At 37.2% G+C, this 13,686-nt stretch overlaps 1 protein-coding gene across 1 annotated transcript in view; it reads right to left on the reverse strand.

Annotated features, from left to right (window-relative positions):
* LOC128991589 (WD repeat-containing protein 6-like) overlaps positions 1-13,375 on the reverse strand; it is a 33,891-nt gene extending 20,516 nt beyond the window's left edge. The window contains exons 1-2 of the mRNA XM_054414603.1: positions 13,165-13,375; positions 10,444-10,621 (exon numbers count right to left, since the gene is read on the reverse strand). Of these exons, the coding sequence (XP_054270578.1) occupies positions 10,444-10,621; positions 13,165-13,246 (260 nt within the window). The 5' untranslated portion in view covers positions 13,247-13,375. The remainder of the gene's footprint in view (positions 1-10,443; positions 10,622-13,164) is intronic.
* Between the last annotated feature and the right edge of the window lie 311 nt (positions 13,376-13,686).

Genomic DNA, 13,686 nt, shown 5'->3' on the forward strand with positions numbered 1-13,686 from the left:
ATTAATGATTTATATGATAGTTTACCCAAAAACAATTAAGAATATATTTTTTCTTTGCACCATATATTTATTAGATATGACAATTTTAAAACTGACGGGAAATACATCGTTGTTAAATATCCATTTGGAGCACCCGATCTATTTGGGTGAGAGTTCAAAGTACCAGATAGCGTTGATTGGTTTTTATTCTGAAAACAACATTTATAATTTAGTGCAAACTGCTAGTATGACTTTTGAAAACATACTTACACCTCTGGTGATTAACAGTGGACATTGGACAATGGAATCGCTACAGAAGCACATACGAGGGTTTTTGGAAAAAGCCAGTTTTACTGTGGATATAAATCAGTTCGAAATACTTAAAGAAGGTAATCGTGTTGTTATAAAATCACCACTAAAGTTTCAAATGGATAACACGATGCGCTTTTTGTTGGGGTTTAATGAGGACAAAGATTCAGAGTTATCTAATCACTATAAAGCTGATACTGCGCCAAACTTGCGGCCTGTGGATGTTATCGAAATCCACTGTAATATTGTAAACAGCAGTTATACAAGTCATTCTACACATTATCACAGACATGACGAATCGTCGATATTGTACCAATTCTTTCCGAAAGCACAACATGGCTATAAAATTTCTGAAACCCCTCAATACCCGCACTATGTACGATTAAAAGACGGGTTGAATCAAATTCAACAAATTCAAATCGGACTGTTTGATCAAAATGGTACATTATTGCACAATCCTGATTCGAACAGTATTGTGTATTTAGATTTTGTACGAGTATAATTTATTCATAAGATGCAATCGTGTTTATTTTTTTTATTGCGACCTCGGTTTTATAAAACCGTTTATAATACTCAGCGACAGATGTTGCAAATTTTTTGTTTGTCGTACAAGAATGTGAATATATATAGGCAGACAGTCATGGAGAACTCTAATGATATCGACTTCTCGGACTTCTTAGATAAAATAAACAGAAGCCGTTATATAAGTGTTGCTGACTTGGAGATTGATAAAAAGTATTTGGTAGAGGATATAGAAATTGTGAGTTCCAAGTATGGTGATCAGATTCAAATTATATGTGGCAATATGAAAATTCGACTTCCAGAGAGTTGGAACGCAAGACTGACACCCAACAATATAAAGAAACTTTTGCGATCTGATAAACCCGTATTTGTTGTATACAAGGGCACAAAATCGCTTAGTGGTACTAGAAAAATGCACGATGTAGTGTTTACAACAGATTGAGAACAGTAGAAGATTATAAAAAACAGGTTTTGCAAAAACTACTGAAGAATATTTCCCAAACGACAATTGAAGAAGTTAGGAGTTACTACAATAAATTGTATATGATGAAATATTTTTTTACTCACGATCAATATTCAAACCACACTCAGTACATTCTGCTGACACTATTGCAACTGATAGTTCAACAGCATGCTTTATATTGGTTTTATATCAGTATAACTAGTTCAACTTTCAGACACCTAAAACACTGAAACTTTCGAATACTTACAACACAGTTGTTTGGTTCCTCAGTTGAGAGCTTTTCGGTTTCACTCAACTGTCCGTTGTTTGCTAGTCACACAATGTTACACAACACTTACACACTGCCATTGTGTGTACACCGTTCTACAGTACACTGCGGTGTTTACACTGCCGTTGTGCGTACACTGTTCTACGGTATATATAGAAGACAAAACGTAACTGCGGCCAGTCCGAGAGTTGAACCCAGATAAGAAGCACGGCCGGTCTGCGTCATCAGTTGTACAGATAAGTCTATCTCAACTCTGGTGCCCTAGTTTATAATTGGCGTACTGGTATTCATTTAGATGATGTATTAAAACACATTCACACAAGTTTGTTCTCTAATAAACATAAATACGACTAAAAAGCCGCACAATGGCAAATATATGCGCAACCTGAAAGACACATTGACAAACGATATTACTAAAGGGGGTGTTTTAAGTTAAACGTGATATTTTCGAAATCCGTGTGTATGCAGCGTTTTTTTGCAGACCCAATAATAAACGCTATATATACGTGATATTTTCGAAATCCGTGTGTATGCGGCGTTTCTTTACAGACCCAACAATAAACGCTATATATACGTGATATTTTCGAAATCCGTGTGTATGCAGTGTTTTTTTTATCATAATACGTATGAGGATACGATGTTTTTTAATGTAAAACTAACAAGGCTTTAATGGTTTATACTTAATTTTGTTTTTCAACCTTTTTGTGAAATAAAACTGGAAAAGTCTAAACATTTATAGATATGAAAAATGTCCAATCTGATTAGCCAATTCCTTTTTATGTGCAGCACAGTGGTCTTTTAGCTGGTTTACAAAATCAATCTTGCTGTTACAACTGAACACATACTTACATTTACACACCTTATTTTTTACAAAATAATTGAACAGGCAATACGCCTCCAAACCAAGGCATAGATATTCATTGCCGCCCAAGTCCATTGTCGGTGCCAAATGCTTACATAGCGTATAGAACACGATCAAAGATTCATCATCGTTTGAATTTATATATTTCTAAAAATGCTTAAGACATTCGATCACTTTTTCAACCTCCATGTTGCGACACTTATAGGGGGAATGTAGAGTTAGTTCTAAGGGAGAAACTAAAGTTCAGCACGATTTCACCATACACGTATACACAACACCAGCAGACAGAATACCAGTTTAGTCGCACATCCTAACGACACTAGTCCAACCATACGACTACTTCTATCTTCGCCAACGGGCGCTATATAAGGCCACCGCCAATGTTATCAGTTTCAGTTGCGTTTCGCATACAGAACACTAAGCAGGCCTAACAGTAGATCGTTAGAGATGGTAATTTAGAAATCATAAACTTATCTAGTCTATAAGGGTTTTTGTTTTTATATTAAATGCGAAATGTTATAGTGTATAGTAAGACATGATCAAGCGAATCCTTGTAAAGAATAGTTTAGACACGAGAGATCACAGACTATAGTAGGATGTGTCTGGTGGTATGGTGTCAGCGATGGAGAATCAAGAGGGTCAGGCAACACTATATGCTGTTTGCCCGTACACCTTCAAGTAAGGCTATTGACTTTCACTGGGGTGTTTTAAAGCATCAGCATATTGAGTCTGTCCCAACTGATCCTGTCAAAGATGCTATACTGTCAGACACATTATTGATGTATAGAATTAAGAGTCTGTACACTTTTGTAAAAGGCAGTCGATCTGTTACACCTGGTACAAACTGCCGTTTGGTGCGACTTGCGAGCCGCACTGGGTGGGCCGTCGTCACGGCTGTCCATCACAGACCTTCACTGGTCTCCCTGTTGGTCGCCTGGCGGCGGATACTGTGGTGTATTGAAGACGACACACCTTGTTAGGTTGAGGCTTTGCTTGTAAGCTAGATGTATGGTGGTTGTAAGCTAGATCTATGGTTAAGTGGTTATTTAAAAATAGGGTGTAGTTTAATGTGTGTACAACAGAGTAGAGATCTTGTAAAAGGCAGTCGATCTGTTACACCTGGTACAAACTGCCGTTTGGTGCGACTTGCGAGCCGCACTGGGTGGGCCGTCGTCACGGCTGTCCATCACAGACCTTCACTGGTCTCCCTGTTGGTCGCCTGGCGGCGGATACTGTGGTGTATTGAAGACGACACACCTTGTTAGGTATTTTGTAAGGTTAAATATATGGAAGGTAGCAAAGTTATGTAACCGTCAAATAGTATAACGTTCATGGCTTCTGAGTTCTTTATAGGAGAGGTTATGTTTGATAGTGTCTGTGATAGAAAATCAAAAAGGTCAGACAACATCATATACTGTTTGCCTATACACCTTCAAATAAGGCTACAGACTTTCATTTGGGTGTTTTAAAGCAACAGTATATTGAGTCAGTCCCAATTGATCCTGTCAAAGATACTATACAGGTATTAAGACGGCGATATTAGTATTAAGAAGGCGATATTGGCACTAAGACGGCGATATTAACACTAAGACGGCGATATTAACACTAAGATGGCGATATTAACACTAAGACGTCGACATTAGCACTAAGACGGCGACATTAGCACTAAGACGGCGACATTAGCACTAAGACGGCGACATTATTAACAATAAGATGGCAAAAGTATTATTAATACAACGATAATAACACTAATATGGCGAACAGTATTATTAAGGCGACAAAAGACTGTAATTAGAACTTAAAAAAAACAATCAACAATTAAATCTTTTTTTTATTTGATTTATCAAAGTATGATGGTAAAATCTTTCTACAAGTTGGAATTTCTCATTACAACGTTTTATATAATTCTTTTTACCATATTGCAAGATTGCGTTTCCAAATACATCGGTTTTTAGCTACTCCGCCATACGACAGGTGTTGTTTAAAGACAAGGATGTGTATCTAAACGATGTGGATTTTGTAAATAATTACCCACTGATCGTCGTGGACACTCATCATCATCCGTTTAGCAGCGACACGAACAGAAACGACGTTCAAATAAATTTGGACTTTACGAACGCCGTAAGTAGTCCAATAGCCGATTAGGGGACAACCGCTTACGTTGTAATTATTTCAGAAGCGGGGTTCACTTATGACATTAATAAGAATTTTATATAAAAATGTTCTGATTCATATTTTTTTATAACACAAAAAGTGTACAACAAACGTTTAAAATACAAACCGCTTTCGGTGTGAATAAATTATTAATATATGAAATGCGAATTACTAATATAGGAATGGATAATTTTACGTCACTGATTTGGAAAGAACACAGGGAACCAAAAGGAGTTCTCACAGACAATTTTGTCAAAAGGTTCGATCGCTATGTCGATTGGAGTCTGCTTTCGAGGTACTATGCCTTAAACGCGCCTTTTGATTTTGTCAGAATGTATCAACACCGATTGGTGTGGGCGACTCTACTCCGATTTCGCACATTTTCAGAAAGCGAACTCGATGAAATGATGATTAATTTCGACAACAACTGCTGGCTGGTGTTGAGCAAATATCAAAAACTAACAGAGAAATTTGTCCACAACCACAGATATAAAGTGGATTGGGAGATGATTGGAAAACACCAAAATGTCAGTGATGCATTTTTGAACAATCATAAAAGATATGCATCCGCCGAAGGAGACTACTGAATGGTGTAACTGAAAAAAAAAATATATTTTTAATCTATATTTCCAGCCGCTTGAATTTCCAGCTCTGCGACTAGTTCAATCGGCACTTTGAAATGCCCCCACGGAAGTGTCAATGCCGTTTTCTAGAATGTAGCGTTTATCATCGTGGGCAGATAGGGACTTTTTGTGCAGCTCTATCGAGTAGAGGTTGTGGCCCTCGCTTCTTATGGAGTTCATTGTTTTATAAATATCCACACTGTCAAACAGGCAAGTCTTATAATCGTCGAACGTCAGCTCGTGTTTTACTACGGATTTCTTCACACCTTTGGCCTTCTTTCCGCTTTTTTTCTTTTCGTCCTCGTATGCGTACATCTTCGACCTCAGACCCACAAACTCCCTCATCACCACACCGGCGAGCTCGTCTTTCCACTTGCCCAAGACCTTCTTGTTTACGCGGGGCATGTCGTAGGGGTTATTTTCTTTGTAGTCGCTGGTATCGAAATGCTCAATCATGCTTTTCACATCTTCATAAACATCATTGGTCTCTATGACCACATTAAGAGAATCAGTGTCTGTATACTCAACTCTAACCCTGTCGCCGTATTTCCTCTTCAAAACATTATAATGGAAGTCGTAGAGGAACGTCTTCGATATATCCAAAACACTCATTCCGACATAAATGGGCTTGTTGAAATAACAGGTGGTTTTGCTCATATGAATAGCGGCCAGGTTTTCTGTGAAAATGGTGCTGCTCTTGAAATTGGGCCGGGCGACCCACTTCTCTACCTGTCTGTCTTGTGTGGCGAGTCGGATGTCCACGCGGTTCCGGATGTTCTCCATAGTTTTTCCAAACACCGAGTTGTTCATGAGTTTAAAGAAATCCTTTTCAAAATCGTTGGCCACCTTGGTTCTCATATCTGTGTTTAGATCTATATACGACTTCAACCACGGTCCTTGGTCAAACATTATAACTCTATGGATTTTTTTCAGCCTCATCCCCAACGAGAGGTACAATTTCAAGTTGCGATAGTGCAGTACGTATTTTTCTTTGTCATACAAGGTGGTGAGTAGCTTTTTAGTTTTCGAACCCGGAGGCGATCGTAGCTCTGGTGCTAGTGGGAGATCTCTGTGCGCATCATGCAGCTCTTTAGGATACTCCAAATCAACCTCTAGTATATAACCGGTCGAGGATGTGTCTGACACCCCACGTACGTCGAAATTATCTGTGTTCTCTAACCACCGTATATTCCCATAACATAGCGACGACACCATAGCAAAACCATACATATTGTTCTGGTCCAGATATAAAAGATAGGAGTTGGGTTTCTCCGGATCGTAATCGTGCATATATGGGTTGTTGGCCTTAGCATATCGGTGACAACACTGCGAGACCCCTCCTCGAATTCCTTTGGTGATCATTAACACCATCTCATAGTCTATTAACTGATCCAGACTTACTCCTGTGATTTTCAACATGGCGTCCCACGCTAAGCCCGGAGAGGTATAATACCAAGCCGGATCGAGTTTGTAGGTATTCATACAAACTTCACGAAAGTTCTCAATGACGTCCGCAAGGAGCAGCGTGTCTGTTCTGTTATACAGCGCGGTGTATTCTTTTAGGTTTTTAATCTGAAAACTCTCCCACACTTTGCAGGCATGCTCGTAGTCGCTGTCCTCTATGTTGGATTTATTTAATCTGTTGTAAAATGACTCTTTCGGGGGTAAAGCGGTCTCATCAAACTTTTCAATACAGTCCATATAATCGTATGGATACACTCCTTTTTTGCACACCAGTTCTAGTTTATCCCCACTGAAATATTTTGAAGTGTGTCGAAACTGATCTCTGTTTAGGTTGTTAACCAAACTATCGAGGCTAGAAGGCATGAATCTGAACGAATCTAAAAATCGTAAATTTACACCACCGGGAACAACCACCTCATAAGATATGTATTTTTCTTCATTATTAGGCACAACACGAATGTTCTCATTGTTTATACCGAACATCTTTATAAACAGGTGGGTGTCGTAATTACTCAAGTTGTGAACAAAGATTGGTATGAAGTTGGGTTTGCGGAAATTCAGATTACAAACTTTATGTGCCACACCTCGAAACCTCCCGGAGAGATGGTCGTGGTCGAGAGCTCTCTCATCTTTTTTGTTAAAGCGCATACAACAAATATGACAGCTACTAGCACCAGCTATAGTTAGACGATCATCATCTGTTAAACGCATGGGTTTGGCAGCGTCTCTACTGTATAATGTGGCTACTTCTTTAGATACATTCTCAATGCTTTCAACAAACATCTTTGCAGCATCTGGACCAAAATAATCAATTGGGTCCTTATAATCACCCTCACTATATACAACATACAATGAGAAACTGATGGCTTCGTGAGATTGATATTTTTTGGTATACGACTTATCATCCGACAACTCGGGATCGCATGACGCTATGGGTGCTAAGATACTTTCAAAATCGGCATAGCATACAAAGGGGACTCTCATCTTTTTATAATGATTGCGGAAATAAACCCGTGGAGGAAAATCCCCACTCTCCGTAGTAATCATTTTTGGCATTTTTACACGTATAGGATTATGGTTGTTGCAATTTTCCTTGTGTGTTTGTAGTAGACGCTCCTCTCCAAAATGCATGAGGCAGCGATTACATATCCATTTTGTTTTTGTTCTTTTGCTGATTTGAGACCTCACTAATCGACTTAAATTTTTTATCCAACAATAGTGAGTATTACCTCCTGCGTTTTTTAAGTACAACAAATTTACATGTCTGTCTTTCTCATCTTTAGTTATGTATAATGGATATGTAATGTATTTTGATTTCTTTTCCTCAGTTTCTTTATCATTTTTCTTGTTGCATCCGGGATAATCTTCAAAGTATTCCACATCATTGATATTTTCTTGTTTTTCACAACCATACACATTTACAGAAACCCCCGATCGTTTTTCAAATTTTACCACATCAGTCAATGCTACTGGAAAATCAATATCTTTCAAAGCTTCATCGAATTCGTGTTCATGTTGTTTATATTTTGTAACTCTTTGAGGATCCTTTGCAGCAGGATAAAGGGCTGATAAAACAGACCACAAGAAACACTTCTGGTCGTTGTTTCTCACATTTATTACAGCCTCTTTTTTCCTATTCCATCAGGCAATTCGATATAGCTCGAACCCCTGATTGGTTTGTATTTATTTATGTACAGCTCTAATCTAATAATTTTGCTAAGTGACCAACCAGAACCTTTTTTTAAAAAATCCTCCATTTCCGCTAAGAGATCCCCTATAGCAGTCTCAAAATATTCTGATAAATCACTTGCTAATAAAATAGGTTCATATTTTGTTTTGTAATTAAACTCCGCAATTTCTGGATCCCTCACATAATCAATCAGCAATACAAATCTAACTTTAACTTCAGATGTTTTCAGGTGGTGTTGAATTTTCTCAACAACTAAACTTTTAAGTCTATTTAAATATGTTTTGGGATCTTTTATATTATGATTGTTTTCTATTTGATAAACATTCAATCTCCTCTTAAATGCGCGTTTGCTAAGAGTAATTTCAGCATCAGTAGTCGGAGGATAGTTGGTATTTGTTACAACCTTCTTCATGCCGGAATAAATAGAGGCCGCAGTACTATATATTTTGTTGAATATTGAAGGTGGTGCAGTACCGGAAGGTCTAAACCCATTTACCGAACGTATAACCTTTTTTGGGGGCTGCCCTTTAGGAGTCGAATCAGGCGGAGGTTTACGTTTTAAGCTACTAATCCCACTAGTACTGGGTTGAGGTTCATCAGGAAGAGCCAACCGATTTGTTATAGATTGTTGTATGGTTGGATTTTGTTTACAATTTTCAACATGACTAGAAAGATAGTTTTCACTGAACAATATTCTACAATAATCACATGGCACTTTAGGATTCCGATTAGGATTCTGCGGACATATTTTCTTATGTCTTGATATATGAGGTTTAGAAATAGGTTTATCACAATATGAGCACAACGTAGTGTTGGCCATCACCTCTATATAGAGAACAATATTTTCACAACCAAATAAATTATTCAACCAGATAGCAGAAGATGATTAAAAACATGTTTTAATTATCTACACTACTGATTCAACTTTGACCCCGCAAGATAAAAATATATTGTGAGTCAGAGTAAACCCCAGACTATACACGCTCACTTAACACGCTTCACTAACACTTCTAACACAACTGACAGTTCAAGCAGACAACATACTTTATATAGGTGTCTAGCTCCAATCTAGATTGTTCTATGGTAAGTCGCGTATCTGACTCCAATCTAGATTATTCTATGTTGCGTCATAGTGAGTAGCAGTTATTCAAGGTCAACATTCAATAAATATAAATAAAACTGGACTTCGGAAATATTTACAATAGCGTAAATCTTAAACACCAGACTAGTTACTTATAAGACCACTGATCAAAATGGGGAATAAATTATAGGCAGATTCTATGAAAAGGAACTGCAGAAGACCGCTCTCTGAGTGTCGGACTTTGAGGAGCCCGTTCTAGGACTTTTATCCCGTTCTAGGACTGCTCTCAGAACTGCTCTAGAACTGCAGAAGACCGCTCTCTGAGTGTCGGATTTTGAGGAGCCCGTTCTAGGACTTTATCCCGTTCTAGGACTTTTATCCCGTTCTAGGACTGCTCTCACCCTCACCCTGCGCTCAAACAGACCTTTACATAACTACTTTCAAACACAGGTCATAGGCAATTACTTTAAACAAATGTTATATAGGCCTAAATCAAGCAGAGTAATAATAACAACTGAACTTTTGCAACATGGAGGTTCTTCCCTGATTTTATAAATAAATACCTCTACCTCTGGTGCAGCAAACTAAGCAAATTTCCATTCGCCTGATTGGATTTTACTAAAATATTACTTTAATGGCGTAAAAATATATAAAATTAATAAATTTAACAATATTCAAATGGAAATTTGCTTAGTCTGCATGTTTGCTGCGGCGTGGGTATTTTTTTTTAAGAGGTTGGCGGCCTCTTTTAACCTTGCATTTGCCCATCCAGATAGACTACTGATCTGTGCGTGGAACGTATCCAGCAAAGCAAGGGGTGAGCCGGTACAGTACAAAGGTGAACTGTACTGATAAAAGTTTGTGGCAGTGACCAGGATCCGAACCCACGACATCTCTGCCTTGGGCCAGAAGTCCGCGACGCTACCAACTGAGCCACCGACTCACCAAATAAAATATAAATCTATCTTGGAAATCTATCTTGGTTGCTATCTTGGAAGTGCTAAAAGCATAAGCAGCTTGATACTGACCTTTTATCTGACGTCATCTTTAGATTTGTTTTGATTATTCCCACTTGCCTTCCACCATGCACACACAGTTGGGTTGATTTCAAATTTGGCACAATTCCATGTATAACAGAACCATGAAAAATTGAATATATATCATTTTTCTTTTTTTGTTCATATACACATAAATCTCCTCCAATACCTGAAAAAGGTTTGAGCTTTTTTATCGATGTCTAGACGCCAGTGGTATTTTTTTCCAGAAAGAGATTTTGGAGAGAGTACTTATAAATGTTTTTTTTTTTCAGGGAAAGCGATACAAACCCTTATGTTTTACTCAAATATGTAGTACTAGCAGAGTACCCGTCCTTCGTACGGAGTTGGGGTATGAGTATAAAATGCTTATTGCAGCTATACCCGTGCTTTGCGTTTGCAATGGGAGAGGACCCGGTTTAAGAAAATTTTGTTCTTTTAATTTACGGTACCGGTATGCCATAGTACAGCACATCTACCATAGCCAAAATGTTCTACCACTACACCTAAACAATAAAAAACGTGAAATTCTCATTTTTCAAGAGCTTTTTGTTGGTAGTTGGTTCAAATTAGATGTTGTTGTCATAAATGCAAAAACAATTAATAGTGCTGCCCCGCCCCCTGTTGGTAAACCTTACAAATTTTTAATGCTATTTAATATCATAGAACTTAATTGTGTAAGTTAGTTGAAACAGCTGACAAAATTATTTTATTAGTTTTAAATATGAATCCTCATACGGTTAACATGGGAAACTCCAGAGCCACTGGGGCGGAGCCCGAAAGGATTTTTGAGATAAGAATGTGTCTATATCATCACAGCAATGAAATGGGAATGTGAGCTATCATCACCCCAAATTTTAGCCCAATCCCACCAGAAATATCTCCATTGTATTCTTGGCTGAGATTGTACAATATGTGCTTCCGCCATGCTACAAGTTATTAAACAAAACTAAATTTAAAGAGACAATAGATATTGACTTATGTACAAGGCTTTTAACTCAATTGTAGATTTTTATAGAACTTTCATTGAGATTTGTTTTTCATTATGATTAAGTTTAAGTTAAGTATAAATGTTGGATAATTAATTATTCCGTTGGCTATACATGCCTCCAAACCGATTTTTAATTTTGATGTCTAACTTCGTACAACTCCTGAATCCAGGTAGTACCATTATTTTTCACCGCTGATCAATATTTCTCAAGATATTGCCATAAAAATATACATTACCTACAATAAACAAGGTAGGGTGGATGACATATTTACAAGTGGAATGAACTGTGGATGAAGTAAGCCAACAGCTGATTATTTTCAATCATACATTGTCAAGCTAATGGGAAGTGGCAACTTTATTAGCTACCGGTATCCCTGATTTAATTTGAAAATCACCTGATTAAGTTACACTTTTCACTTTCATCCACCACTAAGTTAACACATTTAATGTAATTTATTATTGTTACCAGTATTTTATTCTTACTAGTGCAACTGTTGCACGAATTCGAGCAATTGCATAGTATTAGGGCCTTCACTTGTTATTTCAATGACAGTCATAGTTTCCGATGACTTAAAAGAGTCAACTCAAAAAAAAAAATCAATCACTCGCACTCCAGTTATCGAAACTAAAAACAAACTCACTCTGAAAACTAACGCTCTTGTGTTTATAATGTGTTTACTATGAACAGCTGTAATTAATACATATTATTCGTCCGTTTAAGTAAACAAAATCTTTTATCATAAGAAATACATTGAGATTTTGATGGCCTGTGGGGCAAAGCCCGAGGACTTTTATTACAGGAATTGGTGAAAGGGGGCGTCTACAAAAAAAATACTTTATTCTGACACATCGTTTGTAAAAATTCGTCCATCATTAACGGAGGAGTAGTGTTTCGTAGAAAAGGATTATCGATTTAAGTTAAATTTCGGATTTCTGATTCTGATTTTGCCATTTAGAAATTACATAGTAAAATGGTGCTCTAGTTTAAATTGTTGCTCTTTATTATTGTTATTACGTTCAAATCTCTTTATGCTTTTGTTATTGTTATATTATTTGTTATTTATTGTTAGAGCTACTGTTGCCATAGTATTTTGAGGCCTATTAGAAACAACATAAATGTGAATGTTTGTGTGTTTGTCTGAAGTAGGCTACAACCACGCACCTTGGCAGGATGATAGCCATGCCCGATTAACATGCCTATTCTTGGGCAGTTCTTGGTACAGTTTCTTAACTGGGCTACGCTAATATTGATTGAAACTATCGAATTGAAAATATTGATTAATAATCGATATTTTAAAACATCTCTATCTTAAGTTTATTATAAAATTAAACTATCGTAACCTAACCTAACCAACCAAACTTGCTGATGGTGAAAAATATCGCATGAAGGTTTACTAATCGAATCGATAGTTTCAATCAATATTAGAATTGCGCAGTTAAGAAACTGTACCCCTAACTTATTCTTATCTTACATATCTAACAAATCCTTTCGGGCTCCGCCCCAGTGGCTCTGTAATTCTCCATATTACCTAGTATCCATGTTGATATGATCAATTGCATTTCATGTAACTTATTATGTAGGCCTATTGTTATTTATGTATGTGTGTAACTTATGTATGTAACTTAACTTAATGATTAAAAAATCTATTTATCAACTAGGCTAGGCCAGAGGCCTATATATCAGTCTGGTAGCTGTTCAAGGGAGGTACAAGTAACATGCTTACCAGCCAAAATGTATGTTTCATAAAATATAACTGAAGTCACTGCAATTTTATTGTTCCTTGAGTAAAACTTGAAGTTAGTCATTTTCTTCAAATTTCCCAGAAAATTACAGGTTAAGTTAATCTTTGTTTCAGACAGTTAACACTCTTTACACATTAAATTCTCATTGGCACTTAAATTAAATATTAATCAAAAAAGTGGTAAATGGCTTTATAAAGCTAACCCTCAAGTTACTTAACCTCCAAAGTCCAAAGACCAATGTATTGTGGGCATTGTGGCACTGAGCTAAAATAATAATTGGAGGGGGAGGTAGCACTGCCATGGCAGAAGTCTGTCAAGAGCGTGTCGCTGATTTTGTTAGGTTGGTATAGCAGTGAGTTTTTTTAACCAATGACATGGCTTCTATAACTAGGTCTGTATAGCTGTGAGTTTTTTCATCCAATAACATGGCTTCTTTATAACTCACACCTCACGCAAACATGGCGGCTGGCGACACGCATCTTTGACATTCAGTGCTACCTCCA

Source organism: Macrosteles quadrilineatus, unplaced genomic scaffold, assembly GCF_028750875.1.
Source record: "Macrosteles quadrilineatus isolate MER2022 unplaced genomic scaffold, UCM_ALF_1.0 Scaffold_4__1_contigs__length_99947679, whole genome shotgun sequence".
NCBI lineage: Eukaryota > Metazoa > Arthropoda > Insecta > Hemiptera > Cicadellidae > Macrosteles > Macrosteles quadrilineatus.